General features: G+C 45.1%; 1 protein-coding gene across 1 annotated transcript in view; it reads left to right on the forward strand.

Moving 5' to 3' along the window:
• Positions 1-25,051, forward strand: part of mccc2 (methylcrotonyl-CoA carboxylase subunit 2) — a 125,915-nt gene that overhangs the window by 57,866 nt on the left and 42,998 nt on the right. Inside the window, exons 6-7 of the mRNA XM_084322833.1 lie at positions 4,711-4,823; positions 17,247-17,360. Of these exons, the coding sequence (XP_084178959.1) occupies positions 4,711-4,823; positions 17,247-17,360 (227 nt within the window). The remainder of the gene's footprint in view (positions 1-4,710; positions 4,824-17,246; positions 17,361-25,051) is intronic.

The following is a 25,051-nucleotide window of genomic DNA, read 5'->3' on the forward strand; positions in this document are numbered from 1 at the left end:
ATCGTTATATCGCCTAGCCCTAGTTGAAGGCGCTGGAGAAATCAAAGAACATAATCCTCACTGAGCTGCGCAGCTTCTCCAGGTGCGTGTATGCTCTGTGGAGCATGTAGATGATGGCGTCCTCCACCCCGATGTTTGCCTGGTATGCAAACTGCAGGGGGTCGAGGGAGTCACGCACCAGGGGCTTGAGGTGTTACAGGACCAGTCTCTCAAACGTCTTCATGACGTGTGACGTCAGAGCGACTGGCCTGTAGTCGTTGAGGGTGCTGGGTCGTCCCTTCTTGGGCACCGGGACAATGCAGGAGGTCTTCCAGAGCTGGGGCACCCTCTCCAGCCTCAGGGAGAGGTTGAAAAGATGTTGAAGCGGTGCTGCCAGCTGCTCCGCACATACTTTGAGCACCCTGGGATTGGTGTTGTCCGGTCCTCTGGCCTTGTTCACACTAATCCTGGAGAGCTGCCTACTGACCTGGCTGTTAGGCAAAGTAAAATATATTGTTGGTTTCCTGTTGGTTGTCAGTTTGGCCATGGGTAGGTAGGTTTTTTTTTTTTTTTTTTTTTTTTTTATTCTATTCTTTCAAAGGGAATTTCTTTATTTAATTAAAATGTTCACAACAACATGGATGCATGTACTCTGCCAGCATGTTTAATATCCATAATACTAAATGTTTGACTAAGATTTCGATGAAACTTTATTCTTTAAAAAAAAATTGGATTTTTTAATTTTTTTTTATATAAACTCATAAAATATATTGGGTCGCACCTAAATCGGCAGGGTCGGTCGGCAACCGGAAACCAACTATTAATTTTGTTAGGCCTTAGTGATCGTCAGGGTTGCTGCTGCTGCTGCTGCTGTTGGGGGTGGGGTGCCGGTGCTGATGGGTGTGGGTGGGTGGGGGGGGGGGGGGGGTGCTTGGTAGGTGTGATCTGGTGCTGGTGTCGATGGGTGGGGGGAGGGGTGTGGGGAGGCCACTCTGGTCGAATCGGTTGAAGAACGTGTTGAACTCGTCTGCACGCTCTTGGGGGCCCTCAACAGCCGTGCCCTGCTGTTTGAACCCAGTGATCTTCCAGACACCCGCCCACACCTCCCTGGTGTTGTTGGCCTGTAGTCTGCCTTCCAGCCTGTCCTTGTAGCTGTCCTTGGCTGCCCTTAGCTATTTTTTGAGCTCCCTTTGGACAGCCCTGGCCTGCTCAGTGTCCCCTGCCATGAAGGCCCTCTTTTTCCTGTTTAGCAGGTGTTTAATGTCCTTGCTAATCCAGGGTTTATTGTTTGAAAAGCAGCGTACCTTCTTTGTGGGTACGATGCTCTCCTCACAGAACCTGATGTAGTCTGTGATGCAGTGGGATAGTCCATCAATGTCATCTCCATGGACCCTCTCAAACATGTCTGTCGACCTGAAACACTCCCGTAGCTCCTCCTCGACGTCGTCAGACCACTGTGGGACAGACATGGTGGTCGGTGGCTGTCTCTTAATGAGAGGCCTGTATGTAGATACAAGCCTCACAAGGTTGTGGTCTGACTGGCCAGGGGGGGGCAGGGAAGTCGCACTGAAAGCCTCCTTCACGTTAGCATACAGGAGGTCCAGTGTTTTGTCCAGGATTCTGTGAAGCACAGTAGGCTTGCCTCCTTGTACTCACGCTGGTTGTTCATCAGGGCTGAGAGCTCGTCCGTCTTGTTGGCCAGCGATCGCACGTTCCCCATAACGACAGAGGGCAGGTAAGGCTTGAATCTCCTGCTATCCTTTCTCCTGTCCCTCACGATCGTGCCAGCTCGATTTCCCCGTCTGCGTATCCTTATGTCGGCTGGTAGATTCCTCTGTGGCTCTACAACTCTGCCTCGAAAGCAGAGGAGAGCCTCCCGAGAGTACTGCAGCCCGCCAGTGTTGTTGTTGTTGTTGTTGTCGTTGTTGTCCATTGTTCAGCTGTGCTCGACCGGACTTGCCTAACTCTGCTAACTTCACAGAAGTTGTTAACAATTGCCTTAACTTGGTGTAAAGCAACGCACAGTCACTTAGACACCTATTATTAATGTAGTAGAATCACAAAAAGAAATAAGTAAAAAGTAGTAAAACGGGATAAGAAGTATAGGGGGGTGGGAGCTGCTATGAAAGGCTGCCACTCACCTCGGCGCCTACAGGAAGATAGTATTGGTTTCAACGAGGGGAGGGGTTACAGGTACGGGGTCTGACTATTCGGCGCTATCCACGGGAGCGCTGTGCAGCATCGGAGCAGAAGAAATAACGCTGCGTGCCGTAAGCTTATCAATACCAAGTATAGTGATTAGAGCTGCCGCGGTATCGGTATTACCGCGGTATCGCTGTTACATCACGCCCACCGCAGAGTTGGGCTGAATACCGCATCACCGCTGTTTTTTATAATGATAATAAAGTACCCTGCTCTCGTTGGGCTTGCGGCTCTGCAGATATACCCTACTTCTCTGTCGAGGTTCCAAGCGACCCTATTGGGTACCAGAAAAGTCACATGAAACACTGCAGACCACTGATTGGTCAGAAGAGAGACGCGTCACACGTTGGAGCGTCCTGCAGTGTGTTACCACCAATCGGCAAGCGCGTATTAGGTTTTTACTTCCTGAATGTCAGCCATTGATCAGAGCTCACAACACGGCTAATACGTTAGCTCCCGCCGGAGACCGGAGTGGATTACCGTCGCTCCTCAGGGGGAACGAGGCATAATGATTTTACTGCAACAAAATGTTATAATAAAAGCCCTTCGTTCTATACACTTGTCTGATTGAAAACTTTATTAACAGACCGCAGAATGGGTACAACTCGGCACGCTCTGAGCAAAGAAAGGAACTGAGATATGAATTGAGTAACGCTTGCCTTGCTATGGTCCGGTAAATACGCTGATGTTATTGAACGTGTAACTATATAACGTTAATGCCACAAAACGAATGCCTTTGTAATCATAAGTAGTAACGTTTTAATAATAATAATAATAAGAAGAAAGGGTCGGGGGGGTAACCGGCGGGCGCGCCGCTACCACCCCTGCCCGCGACAGAGTGAACGGCGCACGACCAGAGGGGAGACTTCGAATCCGTGTTTCACTTTTAATAACTAATGCATGCTTGCCGAATCCCAAACAATATTCATGCTGCAAAGTCATCCTCTAAAGATAGACATTTAGACTAGAGGCAGGCTATATGCTATAAAGATTAGACTACAAAAAAAAAATGCATTCAAACTTTTTTGTGTGTGCGTTAATAACCGCAGCGGTAGGAAATATTTCGCAAATTTGTGCGGTAAGGAAAACATCAATACCGCGGCAGCTCTAATAGTGATTAGGTTATGCCAAGACGAAGAGGACGTTCGGCAGATGGACTGAAGATGAAAGTTGTTGCGTGTTAGAAAGTTCAGTCAGGCTAGCCATGTCGGCTTAGCTAAAGGCAGGGACAGCTAACTAGCATTAGCTACGTTATCGAGTGCTAACGTGTGGCAGATAAACTAGGAACAGACTCCCAAGTTCATCCCAACGGGGGGGGGACAATATGGACTGGTGAACTTTGTAATCTCCACGGTTGTCTCCTTCCTCTTGGACGTTTGGTGAGTTTTTAATGTAATCTATTCTGTTCCCGCCGTGGATCTCTCTCTCTCTCTCTCTCTCTCTCTCTCTCTCTCTCTCTCTCTCTCTCTCTCTCTCTCACTCTGTCTCTCTCGCTCTCTCTTTCTCTCTCGCTCTCTCTCTCTCTCTCTCTCTCTCTCTCTCTCTCTCTCTCTCTCTCTCTCTCTCTCTCTCTCTCTCTCTCTCTCTCTCTCACTCTGTCTCTCTCGCGCTCTCTCGCTCTCTCGCGCTCTCTCGCTCTCTCTTGCTCTCTTGCTCTCTCTCTCTCTTGCTTTCTCTCTCTCTCGCGCTCTCTCTCTTGCTCTCGCTCTCTCTCTCTTGCTCTCTCTCTCTTGCTCTCTCTCTCGCTCTCTCTCTTGCTCTCTCTCTCTTGCTCTCTCTCGCTCTCTCTCTCTCGGTCTCTCTCGGTCTCTCTCAGTCTCTCTCTCTCTCTCTCACTCGGTGTGTTGCATCATGCAAGGGTCTGCTCACACTGTGCTCGTGCAGTTTGTGACGTGTGTACTAAGCTTATAGAGTTCGATTCAAATAAGGCAAAACTGCAAATCTGCATGTCGTGCTTGAAAAACTTACCTGGCTTTAAGCTTGTTTATCAGGTTCCAGGGGTGTTTTATGCATTTTCCCTGTTACTGCCAGGTGTACGACTGTACAGGTGCATTGCCACTAAGCCTCGGGCAGCGCTATTATTTAAGAATACGTTGACTGTATCATATGCCCAGCCTCGGGCAGCGCTATTATTTAAGAATATGTTGACTGTATGCCCAGCCTCGGGCAGTGCTATTATTTAAGAATACGTTGACTGTATGCAAATTTTTCTTTTTTATATAAAATGTATTATTATTTATTTTTACCTTTTAGGGGGGGGGCCTCGCGTTTAAGTCTTGCACAGGGCCTCGCATTTCTCCCAGACGGAACTGGTTAGATGTGTTATGCTAATGAGATGTTGTTTTTATATAGCGTTAGGGGAGGTGTTATGCTAATGAGATGTTTTTATAGTGTTAGGGGAGGTGTTCTCCAGTGTCAATTTCAGGCCTGCCCAAAAAATCCTGAACACAAAACTCCACAATTCAGTACGTAGTTCACAGTATTTTCTAACGTGTATAATTACTTAAAGTGATTTCCTGACTCCCTCAGTGGACTCTGGAGGGGCCAATCTACCCAGGCAGGCAGATGTCTTCCCCGACAGAGACCATTTTGGACGGATTTTCTTCAACCAGGCAAGACTGTCTTCGGAGGGACTGTCACAGGTAATACTCAAATGTATATGTAAGCTTTAGGTGTGGTAACCTATTGTATTCCTAGGGATTATAAGGGTTTCACTGCCGGATTTCCTATTATTATTATTATTATTATTATGATTATCATTATCATCATCATCATCTAATAGTATTTGGTCAAATAATATACAATATGCTAGCTGATAGCACAAGGAACCCTTGCTGGTTCCTGGCTGTATATGTACTGGATCTGCCTGGTGTAGGTTAGGGATGCACTGAGTGCAAGTGTGTTTTTGATTTGTTGTAAACAAAGACAGAAAATAAACTTCATTCATTCAATTAATAAACTGTATGCCTCACTGTCACTGTGTGGAAGAGACTGGGATCATTCTTTTGTGCAAGGCAACATCAGGCTTGACTTAAAACATTACCGTAATTTTCGGACTATAAGCCGCGGCTTTTCCCCCCATTTTTCGACCCTGCGGCTTATATAACGGTGCGGCTAATCTATGGATTAACTAGGCGCGCTCCCTCAGCTCTGTGACCGTCGGATCAGACTCTTAAATCTGCTGCAGCAGTGCACGCCTTGCCCCTCCTCCTCCCCCTCACAGACCCACGTCAACAAACCATTACGGCAAGAGTCTAGTGTATGAGCAGCTCAGAGCTCCTCTTTCAACATAACTGAAGCATTAAACAAAATTACCCAGTCAACGAACTATTCACTTTAGTTTATTAATGCATGAGGCGTTGTCTAATGTTATCTAGCTACTGATAGCTCCTGAATTTCATCAGTTTGGCATTCGATTTTGCAGGTGCTGGCTAACTGGCTATCGTTCTGTGAGCTGGCGTTGGTACCTAGCTGGTGCTAACTAGCGTGGCTATCGTTCTGTGAGCTGGCGTTGGTACCTAGCTGGCTAACTAGTGTGGCTATCGTTCTGTGAGCTGGCGTTGGTACCTAGCTGGTGCTAACTAGCGTGGCTATCGTTCTGTGAGCTGGCGTTGGTACCTGGCTGGCTAACTAGCGTGGCTATCGTTCTGTGAGCTGGCGTTAGTACCTAGCTGGTGCTAACTAGCGTGGCTATCGTTCTGTGAGCTGGCGTTAGTACCTAGCTGGTTAACGAGCGTAGCTATCGTTCTGTGAGCTGGCGTTAGTACCTAGCTGGTTAACGAGCGTAGCTATCGTTCTGTGAGCTGGCGTTGGTACCTAGCTGGCTAACTAGCGTGGCTATCGTTCTGTGAGCTGGCGTTAGTACCTAGCTGGTTAACAAGCGTAGCTATCGTTCTGTGAGCTGGCGTTGGTACCTAGCTGGCTAACTAGCGTGGCTATCGTTCTGTGAGCTGGCGTTAGTACCTTCAGATTCAGATTGCCATGATCTTCCTCGCCCTCCTCAAGGCCCTGGTGGAATGTAGGGACTCGAGGGAGGGAAGGAGGCAGCCGATCACCCTCTCCGCTGATCGTATCACCATTGTTACACTCTACCGCCATCCAGGTATCACCATTGTTACACTCTACCGCCCTCCAGGTCCGCTCGATCACTTCACAGATGAGCTGGACATGCTTCTAAGCTCCTTACCGGAAGATGGTACCCCTCTCCTTCTATTGGGCGACTTCAACCTGCCTGACTCATCTCAGTCAGTCATAGTAGTCTCCCTCCTACAATCGTTTGACCTGACTCCCACTGCCATGCCTCCCACCCACAAAGCAGGCAACTCCTTGGATCTCATATTTTCCCGTAACTCCAGCATCATTAACACCACGGTAACTCCCCTACATGTATCTGACCATTCCTTCATATCCTTCTCACTAACTCTCATGCTTAACCGAAAGGTCTTCACCCCAACTCAAACCGTCTCACTCAGACGCAACCTGGCCTCCCTATCCCCCTCCACCCTCTCCTCTGACATACTATCCGCTCTACCTTTGAGTGACACCTTCTCTGCTCTCTCCACAGAGATGGCAACCTCCACCCTCCTCTCAGCCCATACAACCTCCTTCGACAAGCTCTGTCCCCTCCAGTGATGCCACAGATTACTTGTAAAAGTAATCTGATTACTGATTACTCCTTTAAAAAGTAATCTTAGTTACTTTACTTATTACTTGATTATCAGAGTAACTTAGTTACTTTGAAAGTAACTAGGTTACGAAGTCGTCGTCCCTGCTGCTGCCACAACATAAGAATGACAAATTTTTTTTTAGTAAAATGTACTCAGTTTGAGTAAAAGGTACTAATAGGGCAGGTAGGCCTATCTATAGATCTATAGATTTCACAAAAGATAAATGGTCAATAACATCAACCAACGAACTAGATTCTTGTACCGGATCTCCTCTCTGGTAAACAAGAATACCCTGAAGACTCTGGCAGGAGCACTCATTCAAGGGTACTACGACTATGCGTGCACCTCATGGTACCAAAGCACCTCAAAGGCGCTTAAAACAAAATTACAAACATCACAAAACAAACTGGTCAGACTACTACTTGACCTGAACCCCAGAACCCCCCTCACCCCTGCCCACTTTGACAACCTAGGATGGCTTAGAGTAGACAACAGAGTACAGCAACTTGCAATGGGCCTGGTCTACAAGATACACTATACGACCGGGTACCCATGTACATGTCAAAATACTTCCCAAAGGTCAGTGAATACCACAACCACTACACCAGAGGAAGCTCAACAAATCATGTAAAACCCAGATTCGGCTCAAACAAGGGACTAAACACGTTTCGCAATTATGCCACAACAATGTGGAACGCCCTACCCAAAGCTGTAAAGGAATGTGAATCACTACCCACATTCAAAACCGCTCCTAAAGAGCACCTACGGGAGGCTGCAATTCGAAACTGGCCACCGTAAATGCCCAAAACCCCCACCACCTCCTAATAGACAGTCTCCTCCCCACCGCATGTATATATTCCCTCCCCGCCGTATGTATATTTCTCTCCCACCCACCCACCCCCTCCTAATGTACAGTCCCCTCCCCATCATATGTATATACTCTTGTCAGGATCTAGGGGTAACAGTACTGTATATTTGAATACCGTTTATGTCACAAATGTATCCGTACTAAATACCTATATGTCCCTATGCCATAAATGTCATGTATGTTGTGTATGTCATAAATGTCTATATGAATTGAAAATGGGGGACCCTGATGGAAACAAGACAAACGTCTTTCTCAGGTCTGCATCCCCTTAACAATTGTATGTATTGAGCCGTACTGTATTGTACCCATTCTGCAATCTGTTAAATAAAGTTTTCATTCATTCATTCATTCACCACATGTAGGCTGATATGTAGCCTACCTTTGAGGCCTGCCCTATTCAGATATGGTTCTAATGTTCCTAGTGATGCATTGTGTTCTGTTTGTTTTGTTTAGTCCCAGCGTCCTGTGTTACTTCTATTTTTTTTAAACTTTGACCAGTCAGCTGGTTCTTTTAGCGTTTATCGCTTTTTCATCGCATTCATACTTGGTCAAGTTCGACCGACAGAAGCAGGCTGAAAGGGTTCAGATGGGGGGGAAGACACTCTGGGAAAGGCACGGCTGCCGTCCGGGATTCGAACGCGCTCAGCCCCAGATCCGTGACGAGCACGGTTGTCCACGGCGCTGAAATAGCACTCGCGGTACGTGGTGAGCTACTGGAGCTCCCCTCTGTGTTACTTCTTACTCTAAAGAAGAACTGCTGAACATTGGGAAATCAATCCCACTTGACATTTTCCCTCAACTACTCACCCGCTCCACGGATCTGTTGGATGTGCTCGTGAGGGGAACCGCGGTCTTCATCCAGGCTGTGAAGTGGGTCAGGCGGCAGCGCGGCAGAAGGGCTGGCTCCCTGGCTCGCCTCCGCCGGAGAGGATCTCGGCCTCCTCTCCCGGGTATATTCCTCTCAAACGTGAACTCTCTCTGCAATAAAATGGATGAGCTCCGGTCCCTCGTAGCAAAGAGCAATGACTTTCGCTCAACAGCAGTGTTCGCGTTCACGGAGACCCATCTGTCACAACAATAACAGCCGCGCCCACCAGCATGGAACAACTTGAGGTTGTGTGCTGTGACGTCACTCCCCCAATACAAGGAAATACAGCTCCAAGCGTATTTTTGACTGTCTAAAACGAAATAAAATACTGCATTCCGCCTGCATTATGAATTTATGATGAGATAGTAACGAAATAGTAACGCACAGCCACTTGGACAAGTAACTGCAATCAGATTACTGGCTTTTAAAGATTAACGCGTTCGATTACTATTTTCGGGGAAAAGTAATCAGATTACTGTAACGCGTTACTTAGTAACGCGTTAGTGGCATCACTGGTCCCCTCGTTGAGAAACCTGCCCGCCGTTCCCCACCCAGTCCATGGCTGACAGATCCAGTGAGAGAACAAAGACAGGTCCTGAGAGCAGCTGAAAGGAAGTATAGAAAGTCACGCCTCACTGCTGACATCGACACATATCACAACCTCTTGTTAACATTCTCCAAAACCATTACTAATGCCAAAGCTTCTTTCTTTCACCATAGGATCGAGGCCTCTGCCAAGAATCTTTGCAAACTGCATGCTACCATGTCCTCCCTCCTCACTCCCCCCCCCCTCCCTCATCTTTCTCTGCCGAAGACTTTGCGATCTTCTTTGAGGAAAAAGTGGAGAACATCCGCAGCTCCTTCTCCCAACCCCCACCCATTCCAAATGCTGAATCGAGAACCTCATCCTTCACTCTGTCATCTTTCTCTCCCATTACAGAAGCCGAGACCCTGACACTGGTAACGTCGAACCGTTCGACTACATGCCAGCTGGACCGGCTACCCTCCCCACTCCTCCAGACCATAGCACCAGACATCCTCCCATTCCTTTTTTTTTTTTTTTATTGCTCTTTTTCCCCCTCCATTTTTCCTCCGATTTTCTCCCATCCCAATGTTAGTCGTATGCCAATTCCCAGTCCCTTCCTGGTCGCTGCGCACTTACCCCCCACAGTCAGATCATCTGGGAGAGTGGAGGCTACCACGTGCTTCCTCCGACACACGTCCAGCCAATCACCGCTTCTTTTCACCTGGCAGCGCGGATTCTCATCGAGAGGGCGTAGCGTGTGGGAGGATCACACTATCCCCCTCAAGTCCTATCCGCGCTTAGCAGGCGCCCCGACCGAACTGTAGGAGTCGCTGTTTACAACGACCCGGACCCACCCCGCCAGCTTCTCCCACCCTCTAATACAGCCAATTGTATTAGTGCAGACGGCCAGCCAAGCTGGTGACAACCCCGGAGCTGTGAGCTGGATTCGAACAGGCGAATCCAGCTCACAGCTCCGGGGTTGGTGACGAACGCAATCTCCGCTCGGCCACCTAACCGCCTCGACATCCTCCCATTCCTAACTGCAACCATCAACTCCTCACTCAACTCGGGGGTGGTCCCCACCTCCCTAAAACAAGCCAGAGTCACGCCCCTTATAAAAAGACCATCCCTGAACCCTACCGTCATAGGCAACTACCGTCCTGTCTCTCTTCTCTCCTTCCTTTCTAAAACACTTGAACGTGCTGTATCCAACCAACTTACTGCTTATCTCTTACAGAATGACCTCCTAGACCCTAATCAGTCAGGCTTCAGGACTGGTCACTCCACAGAGATCAAGTTCAAGTTTCTTTAATAGTTGTCATACAGAAGTACAGAATACTTTTATACAAAATGCTTCTTACTGTTACGCTCCAGAGACTGTGCAAGACGAGATAAGTATGAAATAAAATAACATAGTATAGCATGTAAATTAGAAGTAAAAAAATGAGGTCACAGTGTTCAGTATAGACATATGTACAATGTTCGATGCAGAGTAGACGTAACTGAGTTACCATATAATATACAATACTGTGTAGTGTACTAATATACAATACTATATAGTGCAAGGCAGAAATAGGATGAGGTGCAATTTAGGTACAATTTACAGTAGGTGTACGAGTTGTAGTGCAAATCCTTTATCAATAAATATAAAGTGTGTTTGTGTGATCTAAAGTGTGGAGAGTGGGTGCTACAGTGTGTTTGTTTAAAGTGAGTGTGTGCGTGTGGATGTGTGTGCTATGTGCGTTTGATGGTTGTTGTTGTGTAGTGTTCAGGGGAGGAAACTAACTTTTTGGCTTACCAGCCAACTGGCGGGTATCTGATTTTTTTTACCAGCCAAATAGATTTTTTACCAGACAAAAAAAATCGCTAATTGTGATAATTACTTCTTTGTACGTCTTCGTCTAAATTGATTTTCAATCATAGTAAATTAATCACACTGTCTCTACTCTTCAAAATATTACATCATTAAATCACATATTAACATGAAAGAGGGAACTATTCTGGACTGGGTTGGGCTGAACTGGGCAGTGAAAGATGCTGGGTTGGGCTGGTCTAGGTTATACTGAATGATGAATTGAAAATGAATTGAAAATGGGGGACCCTGATGTAAACAAGACGAAAGTCTTTCTCTGGTCTGCATCCCCTTAACAATTGCATGTATTGAGCCGTACTGTACTGTACCCATTCTGCAATCTGTTAAATAAAGTTTTCATTCATCACAGCTCAACTACTAGGAATGTGTGTCTGACTCTTAAGTGCAGGAAATATTCATCAGAAAGGGGGGACATGATGGAGGGAATGGAAAGAGCAGGTTTGACAGGAGCAGGGTTGAAGGGATTGATTGATTGAAAAGTTTATTAACAGATTGCAGAATGGGTACAATACAGTACAGTTCAATACATACAATTGTTAAGGGGATGCAGACCAGAGAAAGACTTTCGTCTTGTTTACATCAGGGTCCCCCATTTTCAATTCATCATAACATATTGGAGTGTGGAGGAAGTGGACAAGGCATTAAGCAAACAGGACTGAAATGGGGGACCCTGATGTAAACAAGACTAAAGTCCTTCTCTGATCTGCATCCCCTTAACAATTGTGTGTATTGAGCTGTACTGTATTGTACCCATTCTGCAATCTGTTAATAAAGTTTTCAATCAATCAATCAATACTGGGTTGGGCAGTGAAAGAACCAAGCATTTCACTGTAATGTAATAGCTAAATAAAACAACTTGAACTTGACTTGTTACATTTGCACTCTGGTTGTATGCCAAATGTATTCTGGTTGTACTGTACTTGTGCTGTAAGATGACAATACATTGGAACCGAATCGACAACGCTAGGGGTTCAGCAGGTGTGTTCTGAATGCCAAATATGACAACATCACCGTTGTGAACGGCATATGGGCGAGTGGTGATATGCTGGGAAACCCGGTAATAATAAAATGTCACTCGGCTGCATTTAAGCAAAGCCGCTCAGTATAGTCGTCCACTATGTTGAATGCGCGTTATGGTAGCTTGTTACATGCTAGGTAGCTAGCCGGCTAATGCTGTCATTCTCATCCGACTCGAAGGAGACGCGTCGCGTGCTGTTGTTCGCCCCCATGTCAGACCGCACCGATATCCGAAAGCGACGACTCTACATGCAATTATTTTCATCCACTCATGTGTTTTTGTAAGTTTGTCTACGTTGTCAAGCCGGTGACAGGAGTCTGTAGGGCCGCACGCAGTGGTCTGTCCACTTCCCCTAGATGGGCGGCATCTTCTAGAAAACGAGTGTTCATTGGAGGAGCTTAGAGCGCATCTGTACAACGATGATGTTCATTGGTTATGGTCTGATTATTATGTGGCGCAAATGGGAGGAATCAAGGGGGGAGTCAGAGTTCGGTTTGTGCCAGTGAGCGAATCAGCAGATTGCAGAATGATTTTTTTGTTTTGTTTTGTAATTACTAGTACTCGCCAGACTGGCGAGTGCTCTTCATGAATTACTCGCCAAACGTAAAAAATACTCGCAATTGGCGAGTAAAGTGGCCTAATTTCCTCCCCTGGTAGTGTTCATTGTTCGTTTAGCAGCCTGATGGCCTGGGGATAGAAGCTTCTTCTGAGTCTTTCTGTGCTCGCCTTAAGACTCCGGTATCGCTTGCCTGACCGCAGCAGTTCAAAGAGGCAGTTGTTCGGGTGGCTCGAGTCCTTAATAATTCTCTTAGCCTTCCCCTTGCACTGCTTGTTGTAAATGTTCTGGAGGGTGGGAAGCCCCCCTCCAATTGTGCGTTCGGCTGAACGTGTCACTCTTTGTAGTCTGCTACGGTCTTGTGCAGTGCTATTCCCAAACCAGGAGGTGATGTTGCCAGTCAGGATGCTCTCTATTGTACATGAGTAGAAGTTCCTAAGGATCTTCTGACTGACTTGGAACTTCCTTAGGCGCCTGAGGAAGTAGAGGCGTTGTCGTGCCTTCTTCACAACACTGTCAATGTGTGTGGTCCATGTCAAATCCTCGGATATGTGGGCTCCGAGGTACTTGAAACTGTTCATTCTCTCAACCGGTGCCCCGTCGATGCTGAGCCCTCATTGCGGTCACAGAGGCACTTCACTTAGCAAAAGCGAAAGGCCTCTCCTCTGTCCTGATTCTCCTAGATCTATCTGCAGCCTTCGACACAGTCAACCACCAGATCCTCCAAGCGGCCCTTGCAGGAATGGGAGTGGCTGGCTCTGCGCTGACATGGCTGTCATCATACCTCAATGACCGCTCCTACCAAGTGTCATGGAGAGGGACCCTGTCGGCCACCCGCCCCCTGCGGACGGGTGTCCCCCAGGGCTCGGTTTTAGGACCCCTTCTCTTCTCCCTCTACACTAAATCACTGGGTAACATTATCACGTCTCATGGCTTCTCCTACCATTGTTATGCCGACGATACTCAACTCTTCCTCTCCTTCCCTCCCTCAGATATCCACGTCTCTGAGCGGATCTCGGCCTGTCTGTCTGACATCTCCGCCTGGATGACGACCAACCACCTCAAACTGAACCTAAGCAAAACAGAATTGCTCCACCTGCCGGCCAAATCCTCCCCCCTGACCGACCTTTCCATCACAGTCGAGAATGCAGCTGTGACCGCGTCCCCGACCGCCAAGAACCTTGGTGTTGTCCTCGACGACCAGTTGAACTTCTCTGCTCACATCGCAGCGACAACCAGAACCTGCCGATTCCTCCTGAGCAACGTCAGAAGGATCCGCCCCTTCCTTCTTTTTTTTTTTCTTTTTATTTGTCTTTTTCCCCCTCCATTTTCCTCCGATTTTCTCCCATCCCAATGTTAGTCGTATGCCAATTCCCAGTCCCTTCCTGGTCGCTGCGCTTTACCCCCCACAGTCAGATCATTTGGGAGAGTGGAGGCTACCACGTGCTTCCTCCGACACACGTCCAGCCAATCACCGCTTCTTTTCACCTGGCAGCGCGGATTCTCATTGAGAGGGCGTAGCGTGTGGGAGGACCACACTATCCCCCTCATGTCCAATCCGCGCTTAGCAGGCGCCCCGACCGAACTGTAGGAGTCGCTGTTTACAACGACCTGGACCCACCCCGCCAGCTTCTCCCACCCTCTGATACAGCCAATTGTATCAGTGCAGACGGCCAGCCAAGCTGGTGACAACCCCGGAGCTGTGAGCTGGATTCGAACAGGCGAACCAAGCTCACAGCTCCGGGGCTGGTGACGAACGCAATCTCCGCTCGACCACCTAACCGCCCGGATCCGCCCCTTCCTGACAAAAGAAGCCACCCAACTCCTCGTCCAATCAACAGTCATCTCCCGCCTCGACTACTGCAACGCACTGCTCGCTGGCCTCCCGGCCACTGCTACTAAGCCTCTTCAACTCATTCAGAACGCAGCGGCCCGCCTGATCTCAAACCTACCGAAGTCGGCCCATGTCACCCCACTTCTTAGGGACCTGCACTGGCTCCCCATTGCTACACGAATCCGCTTCAAGGCCCTCGACCTAGCATACCGTGCGGCAAAGGGAACCGCTCCCGCCTACCTCCGGTCAATGGTCTCTAACTACACACCCTCAAGACCCCTACGCTCTGCATCTTCTGGCCGCCTCAGACCTACTCCTATCCAAGCTCCGGGAGGGTCATCAAAGAGAAGTCGCCTATTCTCAGTCCTTGCCCCACAATGGTGGAATGAACTACACCACCCCAGTTAGGACAGCCGAAACACGTCCAATCTTTCGCCGTCGACTAAAGACACACTTCTTCAACCATTATCTGAATTAAAAAGAGAAAAAAAAAATCTAACCCTAACTAACCGTACTGTCATGCACTTGTCCTAATAAACTAACCTACACTGTAGCACTCAACACTTTGATGAACATTGTTGCTCAGCTGATAGAGTTGTGCCCTTCCTGATGGCTTGTCGTACAGAACTTGTAAGTCGCTTTGGATAAAAGCGTCAGCTAAATGACTAAATGTAAATGTAAATGTATCACCTGCTGCAGCTTGGCCTTGTCCCTGACCGTGGCTGCAGGGAACCAGGTGATGATGGAGATAACCTAGCTGGCTAACTAGCGTGGCTATCATTCTGTGAGCTGGTGTTGGTACCTGGCTGGCTAACTAGCATGGCTATCGTTCTGTGAGCTGGCGTTTGTACCTAGCTGGTGCTAACTAGCGTGGCTATCGTTCTGTGAGCTGGTGTTGGTACCTAGCTGGTGCTAACTAGCGTGGCTATCGTTCTGTGAGCTGGCGTTGGTACCTAGCTGGTGCTAACTAGCGTGGCTATCGTTCTGTGAGCTGGCGTTGGTACCTAGCTGGTGCTAACTAGCGTGGCTATCGTTCTGTGAGCTGGCGTTGGTACCTAGCTGGTGCTAACTAGCGTGGCTATTGTTCTGTGAGCTGGCGTTGGTACCTAGCTGGTGCTAACTAGCATGGCTATCGTTCTGTGAGCTGGCGTTGGTACCTGGCTGGCTAACTAGCGTGGCTATCGTTCTGTGAGCTGGCGTTGGTACCTGGCTGGCTAACTAGCGTGGCTATCGTTCTGTGAGCTGGCGTTAGTACCTAGCTGGTGCTAACTAGCGTGGCTATCGTTCTGTGAGCTGGGGTTGGTACCTAGCTGGTACTAACTAGCGTGGCTATCGTTCTGTGAGCTGGCGTTGCTACATAGCTACCGTTACTGTTTAATCAAAAATGTTAATAAATGGGAGCTTCCTCAAACAGCCATCTCTTTCCCGACAATCCCCTCTGTGCACCAACCCTTACATATGGTAATTAAACATTAAAACACCTGCGGTTTATAGTCCAGTGCGGCTTATATATGTACACATCATTCAATTTAGATGCTGCGGCTTATATTCAGGTGCGGCTTATAGTGTGAAAATTACGGTACTTTCCTAACTTAGTGAAACTAAATGTATCAAATTAACACATAGATATAAATGTACTGAATTGTTATTTCTTATTTTATTTATTATTATAATATATTTAAAAAAAATCTGATATATATTTTTTTCTGCCGATACCCGATCCAGCTATTTTAGTGATATCGGCGGTTGATACCGATACCAATATCGGATCGGTGCATCCCTAGTGTAGGTACTGGATCTGCCTGCTGTAGGTACCGGATCTGCCTGGATCTTGTGCTGTTTTTTTTATCTTATCAAGTTTCCCATCTGGGATAATGAAGCGACTGAACTTTAAAAAAGAGAACATTAAAATAACTTTATCTTCAATAATGACTCATTCTGCCTGTTTATGGCTCCATAGAGATGTTGTTAAGTGATGGTGTTTTATGTGATATGTCTGATGTCTTTCAGATTGCTTTGGTGATGGGCTCCTGTACAGCAGGGGGCGCTGTAGTGTTGTGTCTGATGTCTTTCAGATTGCTGTGGTGATGGGCTCCTGTACAGCAGGGGGCGCTGTAGTGATGTGTCTGATGTCTTTCAGATTGCTGTGGTGATGGGCTCCTGTACAGCAGGGGGCGCTGTAGTGATGTGTCTGATGTCTTTCAGATCGCTTTGGTGATGGGCTCCTGTACAGCAGGGGGCGCTGTAGTGATGTGTCTGATGTCTTTCAGATCGCTGTGGTGATGGGCTCCTGTACAGCAGGGGGCGCTGTAGTGATGTGTCTGATGTCTTTCAGATTGCTGTGGTGATGGGCTCCTGTACAGCAGGGGGCGCTGTAGTGATGTGTCTGATGTCTTTCAGATTGCTGTGGTGATGGGCTCCTGTACAGCAGGGGGCGCTGTAGTGATGTGTCTGATGTCTTTCAGATTGCTGTGGTGATGGGCTCCTGTACAGCAGGGGGCGCTGTAGTGATGTGTCTGATGTCTTTCAGATTGCTGTGGTGATGGGCTCCTGTACAGCAGGGGGCGCTGTAGTGATGTGTCTGATGTCTTTCAGATTGCTGTGGTGATGGGCTCCTGTACAGCAGGGGGCGCTGTAGTGATGTGTCTGATGTCTTTCAGATTGCTGTGGTGATGGGCTCCTGTACAGCAGGGGGCGCTGTAGTGACGTGTCTGATGTCTTTCAGATCGCTGTGGTGATGGGCTCCTGTACAGCAGGGGGCGCTGTAGTGATGTTTCTGGTGTCTTTCAGATCGCTGTGGTGATGGGCTCCTGTACAGCAGGGGGCGCTGTAGTGATGTGTCTGATGTCTTTCAGATTGCTGTGGTGATGGGCTCCTGTACAGCAGGGGGCGCCTATGTTCCAGCCATGGCTGACGAGAGCATCATCGTCGGAAAGCAAGGAACCATCTTCCTCGGAGGACCTCCTCTGGTGGGTTTAATAATCTGACATCAACACAATATTTATATGGAGATTGTAAGTGGTAGGGCTGTCTTATATACTTCGAAGCTTCAAAGCTTCGTTCGATGGGCATGGGATTAAAATATGAAAAGAAAAATCGATTATAAAAAAAAAATAAAAAAAAATATGATTTATTTTTTATTTTTTGCAAAATCAACTCTGCCTCTCTTTGTTAACTACAACAAGCAATGCTGTTTGCTATTTAAGATGAGGTCGGACTCGGCACTGACAGATTTGTGTTCATTGTGCTGCTTTTATAAAGCCTCAAATGACGGCTTACAATATTTCATTGATTTTATAGTTTATTTGGTAGGGACAACACATGTCAATGAACATCAAGTACAAAATACAAAATGTAGACATGCAGGGTTGTAGCAAGAGCTAATTTACACCCGTAGTCCCTAAACAGGAGACATAAAACTTTCAATAAATAAATAGCCTGCTTAAAGGAAAACTCCAACATTTTGGGAAATTAGCTTATTTAACATATTCCCTGGAGTTAGACAAGAAGATACATACTTTTTTTGTCTCTGTGCGTGCATTTAGCTTTGGGAACAGTCGCTCCGTTAGCGTAGCTTAGCTTCATCACTGGAAGTGGGGGGGGGGGGAAATAGCCTGACGTTCCCTTACAGTGTATACAGTAGGGCTGTCCCCGACTAAGGATTTGGATGGTCGACTAGGATTGGCCAAAATTTGCCGTTAGTCGACTATTGGTCGACTTAAAAAAATTATTTTCTTCTTTTTTTTTTAACTTTTTTATCATTCCATTTGCGCTGTGGGGGGTGCTTAATGTCTGAAGGAGTCGACTGAAGGCTTCTTGTGCTCTCCAAATCATGCAATTGAAATCCTCTTTCAGTGCCTCTGTGCCTGTTTTGCCTCTGGTATGCGTGCCATTAGCGTTAGCCACGCTTCTAGGCCTCTTTTCTTTTGGAAAGAATGATAAAAAAATATATATATATTAATTTATTATTTTTTTTTTATTATATTCGACTAAGAGGTTGGCCAGTCGACTACGGCTCCTTTTGACCGATTAGTCGACTAATCGATTAATAGGGGTCAGCCCTAGTATACAGTCACCAAATACATTCCAAATACAACTCAAACGTTCATGTAAACATGTTGTGACCTGTGTATTTACCACGTGGAGAAATTAAAAATAATTGAATTAGACAATTCCGTTTTCTAAGCAAATATACTCAAATTTTTTTTTTGCCTAAGCACTCGTCTCTGCGCGCAGCCAGTGATTTCTACGTGAAGCCGTGTTTGTGGACATTCTCGTTAATTCAAAGGATCCAAACCGATTGAAGTTTATGGATACCATGACTTAAAATCCTCTTACCTTGACGATTAAAAGCCTCCCCAATTTAGAAAACAGTAATCCAATGGCTGGTATTGATAATATAATACTAACTACTGCACGTAGCTAACCGGAGCTAACGCAGAACCGGATGGTCAGTAAAGCAAATATAATGACTTCCTTTCTGGGGTTTTCAAAATAAAAGTGCGATGTTTATAGCAGCGGAAAATGTTTGTTTTGTACATTATCTAACGTTAACACGAATCTAAACTAACGTTACAACTAACCTAAAGTTAGTTTAGGTTCGTGTTAACGCTTTCCCAAAATGTTGGAGTTTTCCTTTAAGGTAAAAGCATTGTGACAATCAATGATAAAAACAACAATAAAAACAAGAAACAAGTTACATAACTAAATTAGATTAAAAATTATCACAGTTCTGGTTTGCCTTGAGATGCAGTTTAAGATGGGTCTTGAACATGGAGTATGTGGGGCACTCTAATCGCAACTGGTAGGCTATTCCAGTAGTTACCACCTTTAACAGAGAACACAGTTTTTGCAAAGGTAGTATACCGAAAAGGCACCTTACAGTCTCCTCTACTGATGGTCCTGGTGGTATTGCCAGTGTCTCCTTTTTGTTGGATGAACTCATTCAATGGGGGAGGGGCAAGTCCATGCAGAACCTTGTACATGAAGCAAGTATATTTAAAAACTTGGAAATTCTCTAAACTTAGCATGTTATGTTTTTCTAAGATATTACAGTGGTGAAATGAATTTGGTTTCCTATCAAATACTTGCATGGCTTTTTTGTAGAGTAATTCTATTGGTGTAAGAGTAGTGACATATGAAAGAGACCAGTTGATAAAACAGTACTCGATGTGTGATAAAATCATTGAATGCAGAAACATCCTTGCAGCATTAACTGGTAGGCAGGGCCTGATCTGCCTGAAGTTTTCGATGTTAAACTTGACTGTTTGTTACTTTCTTCACGTGACTTTTGAAGGTCAATGTAGAGTCCAATGTGACCCCAAGATACTTGAACTCATTTACAATGTCCAGCTCCGCCTCTCCCAGAAACACATTAGAGTGAGTGACCTCTACTGGTGACTTTGTGAACATCATACACACTGTTTTCTTGGTGTTAAGTGAAAGACATGATTTTGTTAGCCAGTCTTGAACATGGGTCATTGCTAGGGATGCCCCGATCAATCGGCCAGCGATCGGTATCGGCCGATATTCAGTATAAATGAGATCGGTGAATTCCGATAATGCTTTATTTTCGCAGATCGTGAAAACCGATCGAAAAACATGATCCAATTCTTAGCGGAGATCTCACTCGCTGAGTTCTGTCTCAGACACACGGAGCTGCAAACTGCCGCTCCTCCTCCCCTGCCCCTCCCTTACCCGTGTAAACACAGAGGAGACTCCGCTCTAGTCTAGTGCATGAGATCTCTGTGAGCTAACGTTAGCTACCTAGCTATCGTTACTGTTTAAACAGAATGACCCAGTCAACTATTCACTTTTAGTTTAATACATGAGGCATTGTCTAACGGTATCTAGCCGGCTAGCTACTGATAGCTCCTGATATCAACAAATGCTCTAGCAATAGTCTAGTAGTGCATGTTGATACCTCCGTTAGCTCACGTTAGCTCACGTTAGCTCACTGTTCAAAACGAAATGTCCCAGTAAACTAAATAGTTCACTGAGGCGTTGTCTTAACGTTATCTAGCCGGCTAGCAGTAGCTACAGATAGCTCCTGATATCAATGTCTTATAACATTGATTCGATGCATATTCGAGCCCCGGCTTGCATCTCAGTCACGCAGATGTAGTTGCAGAGGCATCTTGTATTGATTTTGCAGATGTAAAGATTACACAGTTGTCAGCATACATTTGGACATTGGTGTTATGGCATGCATCGGGTAGGTCATTGATAAATAATGAGAACAGTATTGGCCCAAGACTTGAACCCTGTGGAAGGCCTGTATAACAGTCAAGGTAGGGAGATTTGACACCATCAACACAAACACATTCAGGCATTAAAGCGTTCCGTCTTGAGATGGATTTCCGGCTATTTGATGATATTTATATAATATTTTGATTAATATATTAAAAAAATAAAAAAATCTTTACTTTTTTTTTTTTTTTTTTTATATAAATATAAAGTTTGCCAATAGGGATGTATCAGTCGTATTGGCAGTGGTAGTAGTCGTAATAGTAATCCAGTCTATTTTTTTCTTCTAAAAAATAAACTACCGTAATTCCTCTAATAGTAACCCCGGCTTGTATTTGTTTCAACTGTAGTGGATACCAGGCTTGTATTAGGAGGAGGCATGTATAAGAGAGAGGCCTATATTTCTAATTTTCAAACCGATCATAATGAATAAATCAACATTTTGTGTCAGTTTGAACCCAGTAAAATGTACTGGGTTCATTTATTGAAACCAAGTACTGTATGAAATACGGTAGTAAACGGTGCAATTACAGGTGGTCAAAAAAAGTAAAATAAAGTAAAATAGTGCAATCACAATACTGGTATAATAATAATAATAATAATAATAATAATAATAATAATAATAATAATAATAATAATAATAATAATAATAATAATAATAACTTCGTTTTATACAATTCTGAGGTAGGCTTACTCTCTTGGTAAACATTAACACCATACCATTATATGGTATTTACTGCACAGCCAGGCCAGCATATAACAACAATAACAAAATATACCCGGCTTGTATTAGGAGGCCGGCTTATAATTGCTTAGCTCAACAGCGCACCCGGTCATTAATAGAGACCCGGTTTTTAATTGAATACCGGTTACTATTAGAGGAATTACGGTAGTTCAACACAGGTAACCACTTTTGCTTAATTTCTTTGATGGCTCAAATGTATGCTCTAGTGTCTAGTCGATTTTGTGTTTTGAGCACAAAGTTCATCATAGATATAGCCTCTTAATTTTGCTCTCAAACTGCACCAGATTGATGCATTTAACTTTAAAACAAAAAAAGTGCCGGGGGGCATGCCCCCGGACCCCCCTAGAGGGGCAGAGGTTCACCCACCACCACAGTCTCACTAAATCCTGTGGGAAACACTGACTCACATTTTTTTATGGCTGTGGGTAGGGTGTTCCACATTGTTGTGGCATAATGCGAAACATGTTTAGTCCCTTGTTTGTATGATAACAAGCCTTTTAGTTCATGGTTCAAAGTAATGGGAAAAGGGTGCTAGCTCGCCATCAATCAGAAGCTAGCCACAAGACTTGCATTCATGCTCTCCAGCACACAGCCTCCCTGCCTGGCACAACAACCACAACAGTAGGGTCTATAGTCAGTCAGGACAGTAGGCTCTACAAGTAGGCTCCCTTAAAACGCTAACGCTATTTAAAAAAAAAATACAGTGGAGGTTAAAATAAGAATAGACTTGGCCTGAAAAAAAGTTCAGTCAGGAGATTTCTTTTTGCTTTAATCCCTGCACATTGCTTTCTACTGGATAGATATGATTTCATCCACAATAGAGCTCTTTCAGAGAAATTAAAATGTCTAAGTTTGGACAATAGAACCTGGTGGTTGACAGTATCAAATGTCCGCTTCAGATCAACGAAGACGGCACCAACACAGTAATGTGTGTCCAGTGAGTATTTAACTTTTTCTAAGAACATACAGTTGGCTGATTCTGTTGAATGATGGGGGCGGAACCCGAATTGCATGGGGTGCAAGAGGGTACAGCTTTTATTTAGATGTTCATTCAATAGCTTTACTACCCACTTCTCAGCTACTTTAAATATGACCGGGAGAATACTGATTGGCCGGTTGTTAGCAATGTAATTTTTTTGTCCAGATTTAAAGATTGGGGCAACCGTGGCCACCTTCAATGCTGAAGGAACAGTTGATTCCCTGAAGGACAGATTGACCAGATGTGTGATTGGGGGGACCAAAAATTCTATATGGGTTTTCAAAAAATTGGTATCAAGCCCATAGGCGTCCTTAGCTTTGGAACTGTTTAGTGTACCAATAATATTGGTCACCTCCAGCTCTGTTATTTCCTCTAAATTAAAAATAGGTTGTGCATGATTAATAGTACTATGGATGGCATCAGATGGGGTAAAACACTTATCTCCTGGACAGAATCCAAAAAGAAACAGTTGAATTGGGTGGCTAGAGTCAGTGGGGTTTTCACTAATTCATTATTAATTTTGAGTTCACATTTTTTGTTGTTACCGGTATGTTTGTTTTGTCTACCAATTAGTTTATTAATATATTGCCAAATTATCTTACCATTCCCTTTAGCATCTTTGATCATGTCCATGAAATAATTTGCTTTGGCCATTCGCATAGTATTTATTACTTGATTCCTCATTGAAGTGAATTTCTGTCAGCCAGGCCAGAATTCAGAAATGTTTTGAGCAGAAGAAGGTCTCTTACTTTCATCTGTCTCCTACATTCATCATTCAACCAGGGCAACGTGTCCTTATTTCTTCTCTTTTGACTCCTCATCTTGGTGAAGGAGGACACAACTTCATTAATTGTTGCCAGGAATGACTCGCAGCCACTCTCTATGTCCTTATTTAGGAGAATTTTACTCCAATCCTACTCTTTTAAGAGCTGCCACAAGATGGTGCTGTTGACTCTTTGGAACCGTGTTCTGATATACAGTAGGTCTAGATTTGAATGAATTAGAGAATTGTTGTTTTGTTAGCTTTCTTGAAAAAAAATTGCATTGTGATCTGATATACCGGTCAAAAAATTATAGACCTTCAACTTATTATAGAAATCTACCTTTGTTGAGGGTTTCCTATAAATACAAATGACACAGAAGGACATTTCGGGGGAGAGTGAGATGTTCACACCAATACATTCCAAATCTACTTCTCTTGGCCATTCAATTAGAGTACATTTCAAGGAGCTTTTGACATACAGCAGAACCCCTCCATGCCTGTCTTGGTCTCTGTCTTTCCTAAACACATTATAGCCAGGCATAGTTATTGCTGCCTGTGGAGAGGAATGGGTTAACCAAGTTTCTGTCAGACCTAAAAAGTCAATATTAGAATTGCAGAGTAGATGCTCCAGTTGTTCACGTTTAGGTATCATACTCCGAATATTTAGGTGTCCCCCAAATAGACCCTTTGTTTTACATTGTGGGTTCCAGACTATTTTGGATGCATTCAATGTTTTGAAGAATTTAGTTTTTCTGTGTCTTTTCACAACTAGATTCCTTTGTCTGGTTGGCATGGTTTGTTTGTCCATTTTATGACCAACAAGGCTGCAACTGTTCCCATGGGACACAATAATTACAGGGGAGGGAGGGTGTTGGTCCAGCTGAGCATCCAACACAGAGAAGGTGTTATGTCCGGCCACGATGTTGGAGATGTGACATGCAAAGTTTTTGGCCAGAGCTGCAATTCCATTGTGATTGGGGTGGAGATTGTCATGTTTGTAGAGTTTAGACGCAGTCCAAAATGAGTCAAAGTGGCTGATAAAGCTGTGTCCACAAGTTGAGCTGAAATGTCGCAGCCACTGATCGGCACTGTAAAGCCGACTAAAATGTTCTGAGCTCTGTCTAAGGGTGGGAATTAGACCGGAGAATGTACAGGTTTTCCCAAGGCTCTCTATCAGCTCTGCCAGCGCTTTGTAGTCTTTGATGAGTTTGATGTGCCCGTATGTCTCGCGATGGTCTACTGATTGTTTACACCTGAGGCTGACGTCATTCACTCCCACATGCACGATTACTGTATGAGCATGAAAGCAAAGTGTTTAGTTTGTCTAAGATTTAAAAAGGTTTAAACTTTACAGCACTGACAAAGTTGAACAAAGTGCTGTACAAGTCCCACAACATAAAATAAAAAATAAATTTGAATAAAACTATTAACCCTTTCTCTGCCACGCTTATATCCATCCTTGTAGCCAGTCTGCCAGCTCTATTTGTCTATGGAGATGTTCACCTACTTTGCAGGGCTATAACTTTTTAAATTATATTGCTAAATTGACATTACTATGGCCCATTCAACATCGATTAGCTATCGTTCAGGATGTAGGAACGTTTAACTTTTTCATTCACACATTCATACAAAAATACTGTCTAGAGTATAATACTGTATAGAGTATATGTTTTTATCGTTTTCTGCTGCATTTCATAGAACGTGAGTTATAGCCATTTATGCATAATTAGATCATCAAATGCAGTTTGATAGCGATTGACGACAGATAAAAAAATTTAATTGTACAATGTCCTAAATGTCATGACTCATCATCTGCTGGTGACCGGAGGGGGGGGGGGGGGGGGGGTCGTTTATAATGCAATGACCGACGTTAAATAATTTATGTAGTATGGGTGATATATAGATCAGAACAGTTTGTATGGATAAT

This window comes from Notolepis coatsorum (genome assembly GCF_963971535.1).
Source record: "Notolepis coatsorum genome assembly, chromosome: 10".
NCBI lineage: Eukaryota > Metazoa > Chordata > Actinopteri > Aulopiformes > Paralepididae > Notolepis > Notolepis coatsorum.